The sequence below is a fragment of the Lemur catta genome, chromosome 9 (genome assembly GCF_020740605.2).
Source record: "Lemur catta isolate mLemCat1 chromosome 9, mLemCat1.pri, whole genome shotgun sequence".
Taxonomy (NCBI): Eukaryota; Metazoa; Chordata; class Mammalia; order Primates; family Lemuridae; genus Lemur; species Lemur catta.
Window position 1 is genome coordinate 9,849,323 of NC_059136.1, and position 22,381 is coordinate 9,871,703.

The following is a 22,381-nucleotide window of genomic DNA, read 5'->3' on the forward strand; positions in this document are numbered from 1 at the left end:
ATCAGCCTTGAAAACGTTATACTAAGTGAAAGAAGCCAGATACCAAAGGACAAATATTGTGTGATTCTACTTATGTAGAATATCTGGAATAGGCAAATTCATAGCGATACGAAGTGGAATAGCAGTTACAGGAGGAAGATGTGAAGGAGGGCAGTTTTTTTCATAATGGGTACAGAGTTTCTGTTTGGGTGATGGAAAAGAGAGAGATGGATGGTGATGATGGTTGTACAACATTGTGAATGTATTTAACACTATTGAACTATGCACTTTAAAATGGTTAAGATGGTGTCTTAGTTCATTTTATGCTGCTGTAATAGAATACCACAGGCTGGGTAATTTATAAAGAACGAATTTATTTCTCACAGTTCTGGAGGCTGGGAAGTTCAAGATCAAGGTGCTGGCAGGGTAAGGCCCAGTCTCTTTGTTCCCAAGATGGAGCCTTCAACACTGTGTCCTCATATGGCAATGAGCCCACTCCCAAAAGTCCTTTTAATCGTTAATCCATTAATCCACTAATCCATTCTTGAGGGCAGAGCCCTTAGACCTAAACCCCTCTCATTAGATCCCACCTACCAACACTGTTGCATTGAGAATTGTTGCCAATACATACGTGAATTTTGAGGGAGGGGATACACCCAAGCATAGCAGTTGGTAAATTTCATGTTATGTGTATTTTACCAGAAAAAAAAAATTGAGGGGAAAATAACCTCTTAAAACAAAAAACCCTGGCCACACTGTTGGAAGCCCTAGCTCTCTTCGTGTGAGTGACCCAAAATCATCCTTTCCTCACTTTTCTCCCAACTGTGTGTCTGTGGAGCCATATACTTACAGTGTGTCCCTGGGGGGTCAGCAGGCAGAAACCCCGATGGTTGTAAGGTGCACGTTGAAAAAAAGCATCCAGTATCCTCCCAAAAATGTAAAGGAAGAACCATCTGCAAATTCATTTATTGTGCTTTAGTTTAATCTTCTATTCTCAAGACTAATCAACTGTTTAAGTTGGGTGCAGACCCTTAATTAAAGTTGACAGCTCCTGGAAGCTCATTCTGAGCCTGCCTCTCCGTGAGAAACTGCGAATGTGGGAAGTTCTAACACACTGGCCGTTCCTTACCTATAAGCAACTGGGCTTGGCATATATATCACAACTTCACACTGCACCCCATAATATGTACAATTACAAATTGTCAGTTAAAAAATAATTAAAAAATAAAATCCAGACAATTGGGCTTGGATGAAGAGGCTAAACAGAAATGCAGTTTTCAAGTTTGCTCCTTTCTTTTCACAAAACTAGATTCAACTGTGCATGGTGTGGGCTTTTTAATGTTTTTACTTTTTTAGAGACAGGGCCTGTCACCCACACTGGAGTGCAGTGGCAAGATCACAGCTCACTGTAAGCTCGAACTCCTAGGGTCATAGGATTCTTCCCACCTCAGCCTCCTGAGTAGCTGGGACACAGGTGCCCACCACCACACCTGGCTTTTTTTTTTTTTTTTTTTTTTTAGAGACAGGGGCTCACTATGTCGCCCAGACTGGCCTCAAGTGATCCCCTTGCCTCGATCCCCAAAGTGCTGGGATTACAGGTGTGACCCACCATGTCTGACCTGGTTTTGTTTCATTAACATACTGTCTTATTTATTGTCTTAGTTTACCGTATACACTCTACTAGGAGAGAATATCGTGTCTGTGGTGGGAAAAAACTGACATTCTGAAAAGTAGACCTTTAAAGCCATCAACCTCTATTTCACGCTGGCTGAGAATATCGCAGCAGGGTCAAATGGACAGCTGTTACTACTAATGTTATACTTTGCTTTGTAGAGCTCTTCATAGTCTGCAAAGTGCATTCCCATGTATTTTCTCATTTGGGTGTTCTAAGCATTGACATTTCTGTAATTTCAGCACTTCGTGAATTCTTTAGCAAATGTTTCTCACCTGATCATCTTCCTTAATCACTCAACCAAGCAGGTATCCACAGTCCCCCATCACAAGGAATGTAAGCTTATTTTAATGACATTTGAGGCAAAACCTAATTGGAAAAAAAAAAAAATCCCTTGTCAATTCATGCGATTTATTCTAGAGCCAAACATCTGCAGCCCGAGTTTCTCTGAATGATGGTCTGCTCCTCCTGTGGACAACAGACAGGTGGAGCGGCGTGTGGTACAGGCGTAAATGCATGCAGGAACACAGCACATAAACTGCAGGGAAGACTTAGAAGAAAAGTCCCATTTATGGGCAAAGTTCGATTTGATTCGCTGAGCCCCAGGTGGGCAAGGCTATGCAAGTCTGAGAAAGTGAACAAGACAAGGTTCGGCCCTGTTTTAAGACAGGCTGGTCTGTTAAGGCCGACAGATCAGGAGATGACTGCTGCTGAAAAGACAGTTCCTTACGCTTGCAAGGTGGGGACCACACGAGAAAGTGCTGGGGTCGGCCAGGAGGCAGGAGGGAGGGGAAAACTGTGGCAGAGCCTTTCTTTTGGTTTGCACGGGAAGGAGCAGGCAAGGCAGGGTGAGCAGGCTTAGAATTTGCTAGTTGGAATAATTCCGGCAGGCCCTGGGGTACAGGAGCTGTCCCTAGTTGCCTGGTTCCTGGCGCGGGGTAATTAGTGCCACCAACTGTTGGCCCTGGGTGTGGCAGCCCAGTAGAGGAAGTGGTGGGGTGTGGGCTCTGGATTGGGTGGTTTGCATGTGACAGGCACACTCCCAGGACAGTTGTTTGCTGTCTCTGGGAACTGGCTAACCCCAGGAGGGGCAGTCCCTCCAGGGTCAGCGAAGCCCCAGATGTCAGAGCATCTGAACGCAGAGAATAAAAGGCATGGCTAATGCACACCCTCAAGGGCTCACACCCCAGTGTGGGGAGCAGCCGAGGAGGCTGAACCTGGGACACAACGCCAGGCCCCGGGCTCTTCAACTCTAAGAGGAGGAGTTCAGGTTGTGTAAATGACAAGATTTCCTAAAGCCTCCCAGCTGTGATTCTGTGAAGTAATTAAATATGAGAAAAAGGTGACAAATGCTGTAACAGAATTGAGTGCTCTGGGAAAAGGAGGAGAAGCCGGCTGAGAACTGAAAATCTGGATGGTTTTGAGGGGAGGCCCAGATGTCGGACTGGGGGGACAGCATGGAAAGGCACTGGGGACAGCTGACTCGCGGGGGCAGGGGATCCATCCTCCAAGGGGCACGAGGTGGAAAGCGAGAGTTTGAGCGGAGGTTCTCAGCTGCAAGCAACTTTGCCCCTTGCCCCAGGGAACATTTGGCGATGTCTGGAGCCATTTTTGGTTGTCACAGCTGGGGGGTGCCAGAGGAGGGCTGGTACCCATAGAGTAGAAGTCAGAGATGCTGCCTGTCATCCTACAGCACACAGATAGCTGCCCCACTCCTGACCCCCCCCCCACCGAGTTAGGGAAAGGGGTGGTATGAAAAGCGCATGGATTTGTAGTATCCTGAGATGCAGGAAAGGAGAAAGCCCAGGGGCCAGCTGTTGTATGGTTTTGGGTCTCCTCCGAGTCTGGCTGTCGGGGGCTGGGGTTGGAGAGGGAAGAGGTTAGGCGAGGAGCACAAAGTTCCGGACGGAATGAGTAAGTTGTGGAGCTCTGTTATACAGCGTGGTGGACTATATGTAATAATACTGTATTGTATGCTTGAAAATCGCTAAGTGTATACCTTGTATGTTCTCACCACAAAAAACGGTGTGTGAGATGAATATGTTAAACAGCTTGATTTAATCATTTCACAATGTATGTATATTAATATATATCAAAACATCAGGTTGTATGTCATAAACATACACAATTTCCACTTGTCAGTTATACCTTAATAAAGCTCATGGGGCATCAGGGACTCAGCAAAAATGAGATTAATGCCTCTACTGCCTCCTAAACTGTATTCCACGAGGGCGGGGACTATATATGTTTAGCTTTGCCAAAGCCCAAAATATAACATTACTCAATAAATTTTTGTTGAATGAGAAAGAAATTAAACGAGATGCAGTGTTGTCCTCATCCGTAGCCTTCTCAGATTTCATGAAAGAACCTGGGTCCATTGAGGTTTGCTCTTTGTATCAGCGGAGTGTGGGGTTTTTAATGAAGTCAAATCTGTCTACATTTTCTCTTAAGATTTCTTCTTATTCTTTTGAATTTAACAAGTCCTTCCCATACATTCCCCAGCCTTCATCTAAAATTTGATAAACATTCTCTTCCATCTTCTTCCCGGTTTCTTATAATGCGCCTTCTTTAAATATTTAACTGCTTAATTCAGTCCTCCCCAGAGGGGGGTGCAAGTGCTCCTGTCACTCCTTGTGGTAATGGAAGATGATTTTAGCAACTCCATTGATGAATATTTTTGCATTAATGGTTGTGTGGGGTTTTTTTAAATGAGTATGTAATCATGATATCAAGCCTGTATTTCACAGATGGTATTGCTTACGATAAGTTTTTAAAGACGAGTCCATTTTAAAATGTAAGTGGATAATAGTGTGTGGGGGTGATAAATGTGGCAAACTGGTGATAGAAATATGAGGGCTACTGAAGTTTGGGAAACACTGGTTAAATCTATTTGAAATTTATTTTGCTGTCTAAAGTAGGGTAACACTCAACGTTTTTCTTCCAACTCACCCACAGGTTGTTAACCAACTACTCCAAACCATTTACTGAATTTCTTTGATAATGATTTTTGAAATCATGTTAATTCTTACATGTAACATGTCTGCACAATCTGTTTGGTGCCACTAACCTTTCATTAGTCTCGAGCTATTACTGCAACTTTAAGTACTGTGCTTAATATCAGGCTCAGCATGTCTTCCCTCCCCTGCAAGAAGGGCTGATTTTGAGGGCTGGGGTCAGGGCGGGAGGATGAGAAAGGACAGTGACAGTGGGCTGTAGCACACCCAGCGATGGCCTCAAGTGGGCGACGGTTATAGGGCCAGCGCTGGTGGACTTTCCCAGATCCCAACTCAGCAGTACTAGAACTCTGCTACCCAAAGGGAAATGGAGAGAGACAAAAAAAAAAAAATTAGGCATTATATTAAAATGAGAAGAACCAATGATGCTCTGTGTAATTCATAACTAGGCTTGTAGTGAAATTTGAGACCTAAAGGGAGACTGAGTTGAGGTGCTGGATAAGTTATAGCACCCTTCCTGTTGTCTAGACATCGGGCTGTGAAATGGGAGAATATTTCCTGTCGCCAAATAATGACGAGAAGACATTTCAATCTATCAGGAAAAGACAACACACACGCACTGTTATGTATCTGTTATATGTCCAAGTGTGCTAATCCTAAGAAAGCAGATAGAAAAATCCAGACTTGAAACCAGGGTCGGGATAGCCATTCACTTCCCCCAAAGAGTTCTCCTTTAGTGACAAGGTTCCTCCCAACACACAGCTTCTCCAGTGGTTTTAACTGTTTCTTAGGAGTGCACCAACACTCTGACTGAAAGGCTAAATAGAATTTTTAAAAATGAGAAAATTCCTCAGTACCTCCCCAAAACATACACCATATATATCTTTTTATTAATAATTAGCCTCACATACAACTTTTCTAAAGCACACAAGGCACAAAGTGGGGTACCAGAGGTACATGTGTTCCTCCCTCATGCAGCCTAGTGTGGTAGTGACACAGGATGACACTGTGTGGCCAGACAGAATGGCACTGGACAGAACTGAATGGACAGTGGGCTGGCAAGGGCCTTAGAATTCTTTCATTCCAAAAGCTGTCCTCCAGAGGAAGGAATAAAAGACCCCTTTACCCACCCACTGCCGCCCTGCTTCCCCGCAAAGTGACACCACTTAGTATCATTTCTCCCGCCACCAAAAATCAAATCATTATCACATTTGGTTGGAGGCACTGTTGACTAATCTCGTTGCCTCTGTTGAACTTCTGGTGTCTCTCACGGTTGGAGAAAAGGTGATGAACAACTGACCACATGTGAGAGAAAGCAAGAGAAGACAGCCAGCAGACGCTGACTCATGCCAGAGCAGATGCGCTGAGTCATGTTGTATCCTGTGGGATTCACCAGGGGAAACTAATCCCAAAGGGGTTTACTTCCAATCTCAAATGGGTGCTAAGTGACATAATCTTCACGTTGGGGGACAGGGGAGGATCTGAGAGGTTCCCTTACCTGTAAAAATTCTTGGGCTGTGGCTGCGGCCAGGACTTTGCCCATTCTGGAGAGTTCGGAGTGAGATCTTATCCTCCCCATTTTAGTTCTCCAGGTGGGCTGTGGGATCTCCTGGCAATTGAAGCGGGCTTTGCAAAGAAGAGCTGGGTTTATAAATAATGCATTTCCTTTGTCTTGCAGGAATTCTGGAGGCAGAGGTACAATCAGATCAGCTGTGAACAGCTTACATAGCAAATCTAATAGGTTTGTAAATTAGATTTTATGTTCATTTGTTTTTGCTGTAAGGCAGCTATTAATCTGCTTCTTCTCTTTGCTGGATGGTGCCCTTCTTACTTCGCAAATAGATCTGTTTCGTTTCACTTTGGCTTTGCATTTCCCTAATCACTTTTGGGGGGAGCTGTCAATGGAAGATCACATGAAATGACCTAAGGTCTAGAAGCTGCAGAGATGGAAAATGCACATGAGGAGGAGTCACTTTCTGGAAAAGAGCCCACCCACTTTATAATGCTTGGGCCACCAGCGAGCTTTCTCATAACTTACATTTTTGCTGAGCAGTGGAGACCCTGAAGGGAACTAGAACTTTCACCCAATTTCATTGTGGTAGATGGCTTGTCCAGGAGGTTAAGATGGAAAATAAAGCATTCGGGAACTTTGCTGAGACCTCTTAAAATATTTAGGGAGTCAACACACTAATGTTAACCCTGATTATTGAATGTGCATTCCAAATTCTGAAAGAGTGTTATTACTTCACATGACAGTGCAGGGACAGTCCTTGGCCAGGGGACAGCTTGATGCAGGGGAGCCTGCAAATGCTTTGCAAGTCAACAAGCCCAGCCTTGCCACTGGCTGTGGCTGCACCAGGCTTCCCAGTCCCCATTCTCCATCAATGACAAGTGCCCCAGAGCTATGGCCTGTAGTCTTATAAGCCTAAACTTAAGGAGCAGTGCAAAGAAGTGCCGAGTTATTTGACATAAACAAAAGCCACTGCTCAAAATGAAAGCCTTATTTTGCTTTCTAAATATCCTATTTTGGTCAGTCTGGGAATGAGAGGTCCATATTATTTGGAGGACAGTGTGTTGTCTGCCCTTCCACAGTTTTTGAAAATCTCTTGACCATATGAGACCAGTCAAGTATGTCCATTCCTGACTGCATGACTGACTCAAGAAACTGGACCCCTGGCCCTGACATCATTGCTTCTGGATCTCTAAGGACCTTTTAGCCACCTTGGAGCTATTAATGAAGCTTATGTTATGCCTGGTGAAATGCAGACATTGCAGAGAGAAAGGAGAAGGCCATGTGTCCCCAAGTCCCTCTGTTCTACTGTAGGAAGATTCCCCCTTTTCAAGAAAATAAGATCCTGTCCCTCAAGCCCAGTCCTGTGGTGACCTGGGGAGGCACAGTCTCAGAGGAATCTAGTATAAGTAGTGGAAAGAACAGGCCAGGCACGGTGGCTAACACCTGTGATCCTAGCACTCTGGGAGACCGAGGCAGGAAGATTGCTCGAGCTCAAGAGTTTGAGACCAGTCTGAGCAAAAGCGAGACCCCATCTCTACTAAAAATAGAAAAAATTAGCTGGGCATCGTGGCGCATGCCTGTAGTCCCAGCTACTTGGGAGGCTGAGGCAAGAGGATCGCTTGAGCCCAGGAGTTTGAGGTTGCAGTGAGCTACGATGATGCCACTGCACTCTCTACCCAGGGTGACAGAGCAAGACTCTGTCTCAAAAATAAATAAATAAAATAAAAGTGGAAAGAGCAGTCTTGGGAGCCAGGCAGCCCTGGGTTCAGCCCTGGTGCCTGCTAACCCAGGCTCAGGCAAGTGATTTCACCCCTGGAACCCTGGCTTCTTCACTCAGTTGGAGTAATGCTGCAACATTTTCTTTGAGGGGTGTTTCAGAATTAGAACTACGGAATATAAGGGTCTGTCTAGTCTAGTGCCCGATGTGTTCAAGGCACTCAGTCGATGCTTGTTACTATCACTGCGGGTCTATCTATGGCATCAGAAGATGGTCACCGAGTGTGGAGTTTAGGAGTTGGGGGGGTGAAGCAACTTTGGCCTGAACTGCACCTCTCATGTTATTTGAGAGATGGGGAGGGGACTGGGGACAGGAGGACACGCTCACTGAAGGGGAGAATCTCAGCTCACCCACCCAGCTGCCTTTGTGCTGCACAGAGCGTGTAAAACCTGGGGTTCCCTAATCCACCCCCTTCACTTTACAGATGAGAAAGCAGAGGCCAGAGACCTGGAGTGACTTTCCCAAGTCTCCCGGCTAGATAGTGACGGAGCCAGGGTTATAGCCCCACGACACCACACCTGGCCACACGCAGGGTCCTGTCCAGGGTCACACCAGGAAGTGGGGACGGAAATGGAATTTTGCCACTGTCCCTGCTGGCATTTATCTCTCTATCTTTCCTACCTCTACCACCTTGTGTTCAAGAGAAGTCTGGAAACCCCTTCTGGACATGTCTGAGCAGGTCCCCTGCACAAGCATCCATGCGAGAACACCTCTGCAGGTCGTTCTTCCCCGGGAGCCTGGCGTCATCCCATCTGCCCCAGGCTCTGAGAACCATCACCCTAGACTGAATCTGCCTTAAGCCACAAGATGCCAGGGCCCCGTCACTGATTCCGGATGAGAACATCAGCTAGCCTCTTAGGATGACAATGCCTCATCACAAACATTAGAGCATTTTTATCATATATGCCTACTGCGCTGCAGTGAAGCTTGGGGTCCCAGGTGTGGCAGCTAAATCCGAGGTCCTAAGGCCACCGCTCCTGCCTGTGGCCCACACAGAAGTAGGCAGCACCAAAGGGATGCTGCCACACCAGGTCCTGTTAGAGCTCCACAAGATGGCAGCCAGTGGTACATACAGGGACCATTGGTGGCCCTTTTGGAATTCTAGAACCTCAGAGCTAGATATAATATCTGCCTCCTCCACACCATCTTTCCATAAATGGGGAAACTGTGGCTCAGGGAGGCAAAGTGATTGACCATATACTTACGAAATCTTTCCACTATATCCTCTGCTTCTTTCACGAAAACAGTAAAAATTGCGAAGGGTCAGGACTTCATGTCCTCTCAGAGGCTCCCTCAAGCCTGCATGGCAGGAGGAGTCCATGTGCCTTGCTCAAAACTCTTACAGATTTTGTCTTCTGCAAAGTTACATACATTTGAATCCAAGACAAGTGGTATCAGCCATAGGACCAGAAATATTGAGCAACAGAGGAGGGTGGATGAGGGGATTGGGCGAGATGATGCGTGCCCCTAAATGAATTCCTCTCTACCTGCAAAAGTCAAAATAGAGTGTTGGATTTGGCCCTCGCTAACAGGATTTCATCTTTTTTAACTTGGCTGTTCCAAAGTAAATGCAGCGGACAGAGACGTTTGGTTTGAACTCTTTAAAGCTTCAGAATTTGGCATCCCAAATCCACTTATCATTCTAAGTGGGAGAATCTGCTGTCAGCACAGACAAAAAGAACTTTGGATGTGACCCACATGCGTCTGTGTGCATCCGGCAGAAAGCAGGCTGGCTCTTACGCTGCCTTTAAAGATAGAATTGTAACCTAGTTTCTTAGACACCTAGTAGCATAGATTTCAAGCCTCTGAATTCAAGCGGGTCCCACAATGCCTGGAGTTCCTGAGTCAGGCGGAAAGATGATGTGTACACAGAACCGTGATCCGCCCGGGGCATACAATTGTAAGCCAGCCAGCCACTTCGTCCGCCCCAGCCCCAAACCACCCCCCAACCCCAGGATCAAGCTCAAACTCAAATTCAACAAACACTTATTTATTGAGCGCCTGCTATGTTAGACCATTAGAGAATATAGCAATGGACGAGGGCGATCCCCTGCTCGCGGTCTGGTAGGAGGGAGAGACACCACACAGGGAACTCCCTAACAAGGGAGATGTGCCAAGGAGCATCTCAGGGTTACCCGCAAGAGAAGGGACACTGGGGGAGGACAGAGAAGCCACCAGCTACAATCACATTGTCCTGGAATGAGTTTGTTTTCTCTTTAAGTTTCTAAGCCTATCATTTGATACTTTGCTGCTAATATGACCTGCTCCTGGTGGAGTTTCTTATCAATAGCTTGAATAAGAAATATTCCTATTCTGACAGTGACTGCTAGAGTGTTTCCTCCTCACTGGGAGGAAACATTGGGGGTGGCAGGAGAAAGACAATTTTTCACCCCCCTTCCTGTCTCCAAGAATGCGTGGAGTTTATACCTGAGGGAGAGAGTTTGTGCATTCTAGAAGATAAATAGACTTCCTTCTCTTCTCAGGTAATAACTGCAATTTTGATCTTCTGAAGAAGTTTACATTCAAGCCTGTGCAAAAACAAAACTATTAGACTTGTCATCGGCATGCTAACAGATCATGTCTATCCTTTTCCTTTTTTTTTCCCCCCCTTCCAGAGCTGAAGTTGTAATAAACGGCTCCTCATCGCCAGCTGTTGTTGACAGAAGTAATGAAAGCATGAAGCACACCATCCAGCCAGCCTCGTCCAAATGGAGACACAACCAGACGCTCTCTCTGCGGATCAGGTACTGGTAATTACCTCTAGGACAAGAGGTAGACTTGGCCTTCTCCAGTACAAGCCGGCAAATTGCTGCTCTCCATCATCTAAGGAAGTCAGAGTAGAAATAAAATGTTTACCTCCCACTGGGGCAGGTGTCATCGGTAAGCGATCAATTGGAAATAAAAACCCGAGGCAAGCCTGGCGGCCCAGCACACGTGAACAGTGAAAGAGCCTGGGAGGTGGCAGGAACACCTGCTGAGGCCCTGGGTTCATGAGGAGTGAGGCACAGGTCAGCAGCAGAGGGGACCTGGACAGTGGAGGCCACAGGTGGCCCCTTCCTTCCTGGCAGAAGGAGTCCTTTCTGGTTTGGGCCTGCCTGGCACCCACGTCCCCTTTCTGTGACAGTCCTCCAATTAGTCCTTAGAGAGGTGCCCCCGACCACAGTCCTTGGGGCATGCATAGGCTGCCCCTGTGCCATAGCATGAAAATGAAAAACTAGAGAGACCCAGGAACTGACCCGACACCTGACCCAGAAGGCAGATGTCTGTTTAGCCAGAGAGCAGCTTGTGTCCTATCTCTGCAGAGTGATGTTTTTATTCGGTTAGGTGGTGGGAGTGGGCATGTAGAGAAGGAATTACAACTTCAGCATTTGGGGCACTTAGCTTTGATGCAGCCATGATTGACTCAGCAAATATTGGTCAGTATAACCCAGCTGTTCATTTCCAGACATTGTGCTGGGGACCAGGTGCTGAACAGACGTGCTCGGTGGAGAAACACAAATATAAGCAAAGACAGAACAGCACAGTATGATACACACAGGCAGCATTGTGTCTTACAAATAGGTGCACATAAAAGAGATTGTACTGACAGAGTCATTCATTTGGTAAGAGGACCAAGAGCAATGGGTTTTGAAGGATAATTAGGAGTTTGCCAGGCATGCCAGTGTGCCTCCTGCATGCGCAGAGTTGAGATCTGGTGTTTGTGCACAGCGCTACAGGAGCACAAAGCAGGAGGTAGGGAATGGGGGAGGGGTTGGAGTGGTCACCAGGACTGGATGGGGAAAGCCTTGATGGCCATCCCTGGCTGTCACCATCAGAGAGAGAGGAGAACAGCCACCAGAAGTGTCACCACACAAAGCAGGGAGTTGCCCCCCCCAGTAGCCTGTCAAAATGGAAATGCCCCACCCCCTTGTTCTAGAAGCTGTTTTGGGACATGCACAGGTGTGGGAATAGAAAGGCATGAGCCCTGGGGACGTGGCAGCTGAGAAACCACCTGAAGGTGCTAACTCTGGCTCCACCCTGCTGCCACCCTCCACCCCTTAACTCAGCACCTCTTCAGAGCCCCCTCGGGTGGGTCCTCTGCCCGCATGATGTGGCCCTAACAGCTGCCCCCTTCAATCAGGGGCGCTGCGCAGTTGCCGAGCCCACTTGCATTCATTCCCTAGGGCTGCCTAACAAATTCCCACCACCTGGGCAGCCTGAAACAACAGAGATCGATTCGCCCACAGTTCTGGAGCCCAGAATTCTGAGCACTCTCTTGAAGGCTCCAGGGGAGACCCTCCGCCTCCTCCAGCTTCCGGTGGCTGCACCGCCTGATCTATGTTCACGTGGCCTCCTCTGTGTCTGTGTACTCTCCTCTCCTGTCTCTTATAAGGACACTTGTTGAATTTAGGACCCACCCAAGTAACCCAGGATGATCTCATCCCAAGATTCATTACATCTGCAGAGAGGCTCTTTCCAAATAAGGTCACATTCACAGGTTCCTGGGGTTAGGAGTTAGATATACATGTGGGGGGCCACCGTTTGCCTCACTACACCACCTAGGCATGAAATCCTCCTGCCAGCACAAGCCGACTCGCAGTCCCCGCTCACCCCACTTTTGAAGGCCAGACTGCAGCCTCCGTAAGGAGCCTGCAGCACAATCACCCAGCTGGAACGATGTGCTCTCACCCAGAGGGAAAAAGAATTTCTTTCCTTCCACTTCAGTCAGTCACCAAAATTATTCCTAATAGGAGATTCTGTGAGTGATACGGAATCATGTTTAATAACTGATAGTAATTTCACTTAACTAGCTAGAAATTAATTCACTCACAGAGGTGTTTGTTTGTGGGCTTTCTAGGGGCTCTCTTTGCTTTTAAATACTTTGGGGTAAGTAATTGCAAGGGTTTTAGCAATTTCCAGACTGTATTAGTTTGTCCAGTTATATAATCCCTGGTAAAGCACAGTAATTAAAAACAATGCCCCTGTTTTCTATCCAGAGATACGAATTATTCAGCAAGGGTGGTTTTCCCTGCATGAGGACACGAGATTCAGGTCATTAATAAGGAAGAAGGGTGGAAGAAGAGCGTGTGTTCCAGCAGCCCCCTGGCTGCACCCGAGGCCCCCGAACCTGGGCAAGTGTTGGAGTCTTGGGGCGCTGTCGAAAGCATGCCGAGACCTGGGCCACCTGGGATCTCTCAGGTGTCAGCCCAGAGCTTTCAAATTCTTTAAAGTTTCCTCCAAGTGATGGAATGAGCAGCCCACACGGGCTGCAAACGTCTCAAATCCCCGGGCTGTCAGTGCTACCACCCGCACAACGGGGCAGCCACGCGGAGTCTCGCGCTTTCAAAGTGCACGAAGATTCTGAGCCTGTGGGGCTCCGGAAAGGAAGACCAGCGTCTTCGTACCCGTTTCTAGCTGAGGGCTCTCTGCGGGGAATCGATTTAGTTTTATCTAGTCTCAGTATCCCATTTTTCTTTGTGACTTGAATCATTCCTAAAAATCTTTTGGGTGATTTGGACAGTTCTTCAAGTAAAACCCCCAGCTAGGGTCCCCAGTCTCCTGGGGGCAGGCTGCATTTTGGGTAAAACTTCCTTGTCGAGTCCAAGGACACCCACCCCTTTCTGACCCTACCCCATCCCTTCAGTTTGCTTCGCTAGATTATTTGAGAACTTTCCTTCCCCAGATTCAAAGCTACCTGGCAGCCTAGAGAGCTGTCTTTCGATCACCTTCGTTCTGAAACAACACAAAGGTATTGCAGCTACTTTTTCCGCTCTTGAGCGCGGCAGCGAAGGAAAAAATAATTACTCAAAACAGTGTTTAGAGAGGAGAGAAGAGACCAAAGTCTGAAGGAGAAAATGGCCTCCTCAGCTGGCGTCCTCCCTATATTTATTTCCAAGGACACGTGCAAAGGGGCAGGGCCATTTGCTAATTTCTTTAACAACTTCCATACAGGTCAGCTGTTTTCAGCTGACTTTTGCACTCAGCAAACAAGCAGCTTCGGGCATGCATTTTCGCCTGCCCCTTCATTCACCTGCTCACGTTCTTTCCATCCATCCATCCATCCATCCATCCGTCCTTTCTTTCCTTCCAGGTCAGCTGTTTTCAGCTGACCTTTGCACTCAGCAAACAAGTGGCTTCCGGCAGGCATTTTCGCCTGACCCCTCATTCACCCTGCTCACATTCTTTCCATCCATCCATCCTTCTAGGCCCAGCCCATACACAAAGGAGCCCTGCTCTGGGGCCAGGGAGGTGTCAGTATTTACAACCCCCCAGGGCCCCACTACTCAGCAGCTGGGGGGCAGGGCGACACGCACACAATACGGAGCAGCTCCCAGATGGCAGGCCACGCTCTCAGTGTCTCAGAGGTGAAAGTGTGGCACACCTCACAGTGCCCACACTCCTGCTCACCCAGGCAGCCCCTTTGCCCAGAGAAACGGTCCCTGGAAGAAAATGGGCCAGTGAGGAGTAAGGGACATGTTCCATCCGGCGTCCTGTTCCTGGTTCAGGACCCCCTGTCAGATGATGGCCCTGCATCCCCCTAAGAGCGGGGGTTGTCATGTAGGGTGACTGAATGTCTGGGTTTGCCTAAGACTGAGGGGTTTTCTGAGATGTGAGACTTTCACTGCTTAAACCAGACGGTCTTGGGCAAACCAGGATGGTGGGTCCCCCTTCCTTCCTTCCGGGGTCCTCATGAAGAGCTCACCTCCAGTCCTAACGGGGTTATTTCACCTCTCATAGGAAGAGACTGTAACCACAGCAACCACGAGATTGGCCACCACCGTAGTCGCCTGTGGGCCTCTTCTGGCCATCCCTGCCTGACGCCCCTTCTCCAGGGCATCTGGCCCCTCAGCGTGCTCCCCCTGTTTGCAGGGTACAGCTGCCCTGTGGGGGGACACAGGACAAGCTGGGTTGGCAAAGGGCAGCTGGCAACGTGGAGATTGTGCTCATGTGTGTTTGGTTTTCATAGGAAGCAAATTTTAAAGTTCTTGGATGCTGAAAAGGACATTTCTGTCCTCAAGGGGACCCTGAAGCCCGGAGACATTATTCATTACATCTTCGATCGAGACAGCACAATGAACGTGTCCCAGAACCTCTACGAACTCCTCCCCAGAATCTCGCCGCTGAAGAACAAGCATTTCCGGACTTGTGCCATCGTGGGCAACTCGGGGGTCTTGCTGAACAGCGGCTGTGGGCCAGAGATTGACACACACAGCTTTGTCATCAGGTAACCAACCGCGGCAGGTGCTCTGGGCCCACAGGTAGACTGTGTTTACATCGAGCATGCCTAGATGTCTCAGGAGATCGAAACAAGGTGCATTGCTTGAGTTACCCCCGTTCTCAACTGTGACTGCTCATTGGAGTCACTTGGGGAGCTTTGTCCCCAATGTCCAGACTGTACCTCAAACCAGTTAAATCAACGGTGGGGTGGGGGTGGGGGCAGCAAGGGCCTGGGCAACCCAAGGAGCCCAGGTGATTCTGCTGTATGGCCAAGGTTGAGAATCACTGATCCAGAGCCGAGGTGGGCAGGCGGCAGCCCAGGGCCTGCTGTTGCAAATGGAGCTTGATTGGAACACAGCCGTGCCACTCGGTTTCTACCATCCGTGGCTGCTCCTCGCTGCAAAGCCAGTGGAGTAGCTGGACAGTGTGGAGTAGCTGGGCGGAACAGAAGAGTTGCAATAGCGAAAGCACAAAGCCTGCTAAGCTGAAAATATTTACTTATGTGACCCTTTACAGAAAAAGTTTGCTGACCCCCTAGGTAGGGCCTGGCACAAAAGATTAGTACAAATGTCTCCTGGGCTGGCCAGTTGTTGGACCAAGTTTGCAAAACTCTTTTAAGTGTCCTGGAAGGTGGTGCTCTCCTAGTAACTCTGTTATCCTGTTGTCACAATCTGGGAATTGAGGGAGTAACAGGGAAACCTGCATTTTGTACCTGACCATCTTTTTCTCTAAATGTCAGCTCTCAGTTTTCAGTCGCCTGGGACATTTGGACACAGTTACCTGTGGCCCTGACACCTGACCCCCAACCCATACAGACTCGGAAACAAGGCCTTGCTGTCCCCTGGTCAAAAGTAGGGCACACGGAGCCTCAAGTTTCTTTCCGAACAGCTCCCCAGCCCTGGCAGAGCTGCATTCTGGGTCTCAGGTTTCTATGGGGATGCAAAGAGAGCTTTGTCCTGGGGCTTTGGGAAGCAGCCTTATCATAGAGTTCCCTGAACCCCAGGACACGGGAAGAGATGGTGTCTACCTACGCCTGCACCCGCTGGGACTGAAGAGCTACCGTGGCCTGGCAGCCGAAGCTGTTCCAGTTTTGTTATCCTTTGCCAGGTCTGTCTGTGCAGGGCATAGCCCACGCCTCAATCCCTGTTTTGCAAAGCCTCCAGTCTACAGATTGGTAGCGGGAGGCTGAGGGGAGGGGACAGGCAGGAAGGAAGTGTGGCAGGTCTGTTTGATCGGAAGCCAGAGGAGGAGTGAGGGTGGGCATTAAAGGTGAGGGTGTGGGGGCAAATGCCTCCTCCCAGGAGGTCAGAGCACGTCCAGGGGTGCTGGGCAGCGTCGAGGGAGGCCTTTCAGACCTAGCGCCACACCTGTAAGCCATGCACATCATGAATGTCAACAGTGAGCTCTCTGTACCCCATGGGGCCCTGCCCCGGGAATTTGCAGAGGCAACGGCAGACTTCGGCCAACAGTTTCCTTGTGGACACTTTCACAGCAAAGTGAGTGGCACGGTGTCCAAAGCCGAGCCTTGACTCTGCTACCCATTTGTCAGGTGACTAGGAGGATGTCACTCCCCCTTTTGGGCCTCAGTTTCATCATCTGTAAAGTGGGCGGGTTGGACTGGCCAGCCTTGAGGTCCTTCTGTTCTGAGCACTGGCTGCGCCCTAGCCCCGTGCGCCCCACACGATTTGCCTGGGCTTATTAAAATGCAGTGAGCAGGTCTGGGGTGGGCCTGAGAGGCTGCATTCCTAACAGGCACCCAGGGGCTGCTGCCGCCTCATGCCTGGGAGTCAGGTCCACACCTGTCTACATACGCTTGGAAAGTAGGGACCCGAAATGCCAAGGAGACAGCTACTCCAGAAAATGCAGTGTCCTTTGACCCTTAGGCCTATGCACGTGGCTCTCAAAGTTCTTCGTGTCTCTGGGATAGACTTGAGGGGTGTTTTAGGGCAAGATTACACAACCCCACTGTGTATAGACCTCACATTTGCTGCCAGGGACACGGCACCCCGTGGCAGCACTAGCTCCTCTAGCCCCCTCCCCGGGACCCCTCCTCTAGGTTCATCCCATCTGGAGGATCATTCCACGCCCTGTGCTCGGAGCTATCCTGCAGCCAAAAGCCCCACACGGAGAGTAAGGACAGAGTGAGGCTGTGGGCATTGTGTCCCCTGCACAGCAGGGCACGCCAGGGGTTCATGCTCTGTGGACTCTGTCTCCACCCGGCCTGCCTCGGCCCCAGGCAGTGAGCGCCCCTGAAGCAGAGTGGCCGTGCCATCTTGGGAGCTCCAGCCCAAGGTTGTGCCCAGCACAGAGGAGGGGCCCCGTGTGGCATTGCCGAGGTGACAGAGGTGGGGATGTCTCTGTCCCCGTTGGTCCCAGTCTTCCGTCAGTTCTCCTTGCCTGGCGTTCACCCCGTGAGAGGCACAGACATGGCAGACCTCCCCCTCCTCCGCGTGGGGGACCCGAGCCTGTGCGTCCCGGGAGGACACGCTGCACGCAAAACACAATGAGCTTGCGGACAGGGCGCCTCCTGGGGAGCTCAGGGCAGGCTGCGAGAAGAGGTGGGTCGGACTGTGGCTTTGACTCCAGGGAAAATGGTGAGGAGGAGGCGGAAGCAGCCTGCAGGGGGGCACGAGAGCAGGAAGGCAGGTTGATGCCTTTGGTGAGAATAGGCCGCTGGAAACTGAGGCTGGACGGGGGGCTGGTCCCAAGACAGCCCCAGGGGCCTGCAGTGCCAGGCTGGGGAGACGGTGCCTCCCCAGGATCACATGTGCAGAGTGACTTCACAGGTGTTTCGGTGTTTGGGGATCAGAACTTCACTGTGTGCTCACACGTCCCTTCCACAGGGAGACTCCGACACACAAATGCCTTTTCACAGGTAGATCATCGCGGTCATCCCTTAGCATTACTGGGCTCTTAGCACTTGCCCGGTGCTATTCTACACCCTTCACGTTGAACTCACCTAATTCTCACAACTGCCCTGTGAGCAATGTTCTGTTCGTACCCCGGCTTTGAGAAAATTGAGGTACGGAGAGCCAAAGTCACACAGCTAGCGGGGGCCAGGGCTGAGGACTGGCTCGCTTGTTTCTTTCCTCCTCTCCTAGCTCCCGAACTCTAAAAGGCAGGCATTTTACATCCCTGGGGCTTAGAAAAGTTCTAGGTATGTGGTAGGAGCACAGTAAACATTTGCAGCAGGAGGAGGAGGAGGAGGGATGACGCGAGGGGCCCGTGAGGAGGGGAGAGATGCCCTGGGTGTAGGAAGCAAGGAGCGGCAAAGGACAGGATCCAGTTCAAGACAAGAAGAGCTCTCAGCTTTCCCGCAAGAACCATGTTGCTTTTTCCCTGGCAGGTGCAACCTGGCCCCAGTGCAAGAGTATGCCCGGGATGTGGGGCTCAAGACGGACCTGGTGACCATGAACCCCTCGGTCATCCAGCGTGCCTTCGAGGACTTGGTCAATGCCACGTGGCGGGAGAAGCTGCTGCAGCGGCTGCACAGCCTCAACGGCAGCATCCTGTGGATCCCTGCCTTCATGGCCAGGGGCGGCAAGGAGCGCGTCGAGTGGGTCAACGAGCTCATCCTGAAGCACCGTGTCAACGTGCGGACTGCATACCCCTCCCTGCGCCTGCTGCACGCCGTCCGCGGGTGAGCGGCCTCCTCACGGGGCGGGGGGACCATCACTAAGTGTGGGGGGTGCTTGGTAGGCGATGTCCCTTTCCCAGATGCATTTCCATGCCAGCTCTACCACCTACTCAGGATGACCTCAGCAAGTCACCTGGCCTTCTGCCTCCCGTCCTCAGAAATGAGGGGGTTCGGCAAGTGGCTTTCATCTGGCATGCCAGTTTTGACCAACTGGTAGTGCCTGCCTGGAGACCTGTGCTGAGAATGATCCTGGGGCTGTATCCAGGCTCAGTGGGAACAGATGCCAGAACTGTGGGAGGAGGACCGTGGCTGGCATGTCACGTATCTGTTATACCATCCCAGGTGGGTGATTTCTAGGAAAATCGGGATCCGAGGCACTCAACTTCAGATATATCACCTTAATCTCTCTAAACTTTAGTTGCCTCATCAGTAAAATAGGGGTGGGGATGGTAACATTGGAAGACATGAAGACAAGATAAGTGAAATGCTAGTAAAATGGGTAATGTCAGTAGAGACATTCAATGTTATCATGATCCGTACCTCCCCGTGTAATATTCTCTCACTCTGCAGAATACATCTTATTGATTGGGCTAAGATCTCCAAAGATGGGATATGTTTTTGTCCACAAGGTCCTGTCTCTGAGATGGAGAAGAAACTTCATGTAGGTGATATGAAAGAGACAGAAAGAGTCAAAGCAATGGAATCTACTCTCTTTGAGAAGAGTTTTGACACAACCAATCAAGTAGGGTTCTCCTGGTTAGGCCTGGATCGCTGATTCCAGGAAAGGGATTCCAAGTATTAAAGAACACAAGCAGGGAATTTTGATGAGGTTCTGAACTATTCCTATTAAGAAGTCCATGTCAATCCAGATGAGGCTCTTTTGACAGCTGCAGCCAAACTAGTATTATAGTAATTCCCAATCTCCTGTTTGTTTCCTACCATTTGCGTGGCCTGACATGGACCTCCCTGGCACTTGGATCAGTAAGTTGGCTATGACTAACACTAGTGACCATCATAGCAGCCACCAGAAAATAGTTGGATATTAAACATTCATTCCGTCTGTTCCAGTTATCTATTGCAGTGAAATAAATCAGCTCAAAACTTAATGGCTTAAACAAAATCAATCATTTTATATATTTTACAATTTCTGCTCGTCAGGAATTCAGGAAGGGCTCAGCTGGATGGTTCTAGTCAGGGTCTCTCATACAATTGCAGTCAGATTGGCTGGAGGTGGAACACTGCAGGCCAGAGCAGCTGGGGTTGACCACGCGTCTCTCTCCCTCTTCATGTTATCTTAGGGCTTCTCCATCTGTTCTCTCTGTATGGGCTGGATGGGGCTTCCTCATCTCAGAGTGGTCAGACTGCACACGTGTGGCTCAGTCTCCAGCACAAGTGGTCCAGAGGCCAAGGCTGCATCACCTTTTAAGACCACATCATGTCACTTCTATCATAATCTACTGGCCAGTCACTAAGGTGGCCCAGAATCAAGGGGAGTGGACATAGACCCCACCTCTTAATGGAAGAGTGTCCATTTGTGAACGTGTTTTAAAACCTACATATATTCATTCAACAAATATTTATTGAGTGCTTACTGTGTGCCAGGCCCTGTTCTAGACACTGTGTGATACAGTAGTGAATAAGATAAAGTCCCAGATCTCATTAGCACTTAAGTTTTCTTGTAAGCCAGGTACAGTAGCCCTGCAAGGCCAAGATGGAGGATCACTTGGGGCCAGGAGTTTGAGACCAGCCTGGGGAACATAGCAAGACCCCATCTCTACAAAAATATAGAAAAATTAGGCAGGTGGTACATGCCTGTTGTCCCAGCTACTCAGGAGGCTGAGACAGGAAGATCACTTGAGCCCAGGAGTTCAAGATTACGGCAAGCTATGATGATGCCACTGCACTCCAGCCTGGGCAACAGAGGGAGACCCTGTCTCTAAAATTAATTAAAAATTTTTTTAAGTTTTCTTATAGGAGGAGATAAATTACTGATAAATAAGATACTTTCAAATAGTCCTATCAGAAAAGTCTTCTCTGGAAAGAAGTTGGTTTGAGCTAAGGCTTGAGGGATGAGAAGGCACCAGCCATGTGCAGATCTGGGGGAAGAAACTTCCAGGTGGAGGAACCTCAAGTGCAAAGGCCCAGAGGTGGGAGTGTGTGTTTAAAGGTCAGCAAAGAGACAAGTATGGTCGGCGCAGAGTAAGCGAGGAGAAGAGGCACAAGAGGTAATGCCGGCGAGAGAGAGGCGGGGCCAGAGTGCGCACAGCCTATGGGCCACGGTGAGGAGTTTAGATTGGAATCTAAGTTTGAGGGGCAGCCATGGAGGTGAGGGGGAAGATCTGAATTCTATCTTTAAAAGATCCCTCTGGCAAGAATGAAAGCTGAGTCTTTGTTGTGACGCTGTTTCAGGCAGGAAATAATGGTGGCTTACACTAGGATGGTGGCATAGGATATGTAACAGATTGGTCAGGTTTGCTACCAAATTTGAAAGTAGAGGCAGCAGGATTTTCTGGTGGATTCTATTTAAGGACCATAAGGGGTGAGAAAAAGAGAAAAATCCAGATGACTCTGAGGATAGGAGCTTGAGCAAATGTGTGGATGGCGGTGCCATATTCTGTGATAGGAGAGCCTGGAGAAGCCCAAGCGTGTTTGGGGGTATTGAGAAAGAGAGTTCTCTCCTGGGCATGTTAAGTTTGAGATGCCTGTTACCCCACCACACTCCTGACCTCCCAGCGTGGGGCCAGGCCCTGTGCCCAGTTGCCCATCCAGCCACATGGCAGATCACAGCCCTGCCCCAGGGACACGAGGGAGCCCAGTGCACAGGCTCCCCACTGACCAAGGTGCATTGGAATGTCCTTCACGGAGGCCTTAGCATAACTCAGTGTGACCCTGGGAAGCCCTCTGAGCCACTCACAAAGGACTCTTGTCCTCATAAAGGTGATTCCCAGGGTACCCAAGCCTGTGACCAGCACTGGTTTCATCAAGATGGGTATCAACACAGGAAACCCACTGCCCCCAAGACAGACGTGGAGAGATATTCAATAAGGGGTAGAGTGATGCCTGTATGGACACAGGTTCACCCCTTAGCCTGGAGGTTGTCCCTTCCAGGGTCCCTTCAGCATCTTTTCGCTGCATTCCTGTCACTGAGTAAGTCTGCAGCAGCAACCCTCATCTCACAGATTTAGGCTCCATGCCTTAAATGTTGTTTCTTCCTGGAAGGAGGAAACTCTTAAGATAATTTGGAGGCCCAAGGGGACAAGAGGAAAAAGACACAATCCCTTGGATGAGGAATGGGCAACCACCTGGAAGAAACCTATGCAGCCAGAGCTATTTCCAGCTATAATTGACTCACTTTCATCTGTCAAAATAGCATTAAGCACCAGTAATAAGCCCTTTAAACAAACAGGCCGTTAATCCTGAGATTGCCACATCTTCAGATGCAGGAGCTCCCGGGAGGAAATACTGCAGGGGAGATGGATGGGGCTGGCCTCTGCCTTAGCAAGGGGAGAAGGTGGGGAGAGGGGACTTCGGGGGCCTTGGAGTGGATTTCTGCCAATGGTCCTCTCCCTCCGTGGGGCCACTGGGCCTTGTAGGGTGCGGGGTCCAGTAGGGCATTGGTGAAAAGGTGGGCAGTGTGTGCAGTAAGCCTCTG

General features: G+C 49.4%; 1 protein-coding gene across 2 annotated transcripts in view; it reads left to right on the plus strand.

The window, feature by feature from the left end:
• ST8SIA2 (ST8 alpha-N-acetyl-neuraminide alpha-2,8-sialyltransferase 2) overlaps nt 1–22,381 on the plus strand; it is a 62,815-nt gene that overhangs the window by 26,619 nt on the left and 13,815 nt on the right. Inside the window, exons 2-5 of one of the 2 annotated variants that reach the window (XM_045560432.1) lie at nt 6,284–6,346; nt 10,511–10,639; nt 14,842–15,099; nt 18,439–18,732. In XM_045560432.1, the coding sequence (XP_045416388.1) occupies nt 6,284–6,346; nt 10,511–10,639; nt 14,842–15,099; nt 18,439–18,732 (744 nt within the window). The remainder of the gene's footprint in view (nt 1–6,283; nt 6,347–10,510; nt 10,640–14,841; nt 15,100–18,438; nt 18,733–22,381) is intronic. The other variant, XM_045560433.1, reaches the window with a different exon arrangement.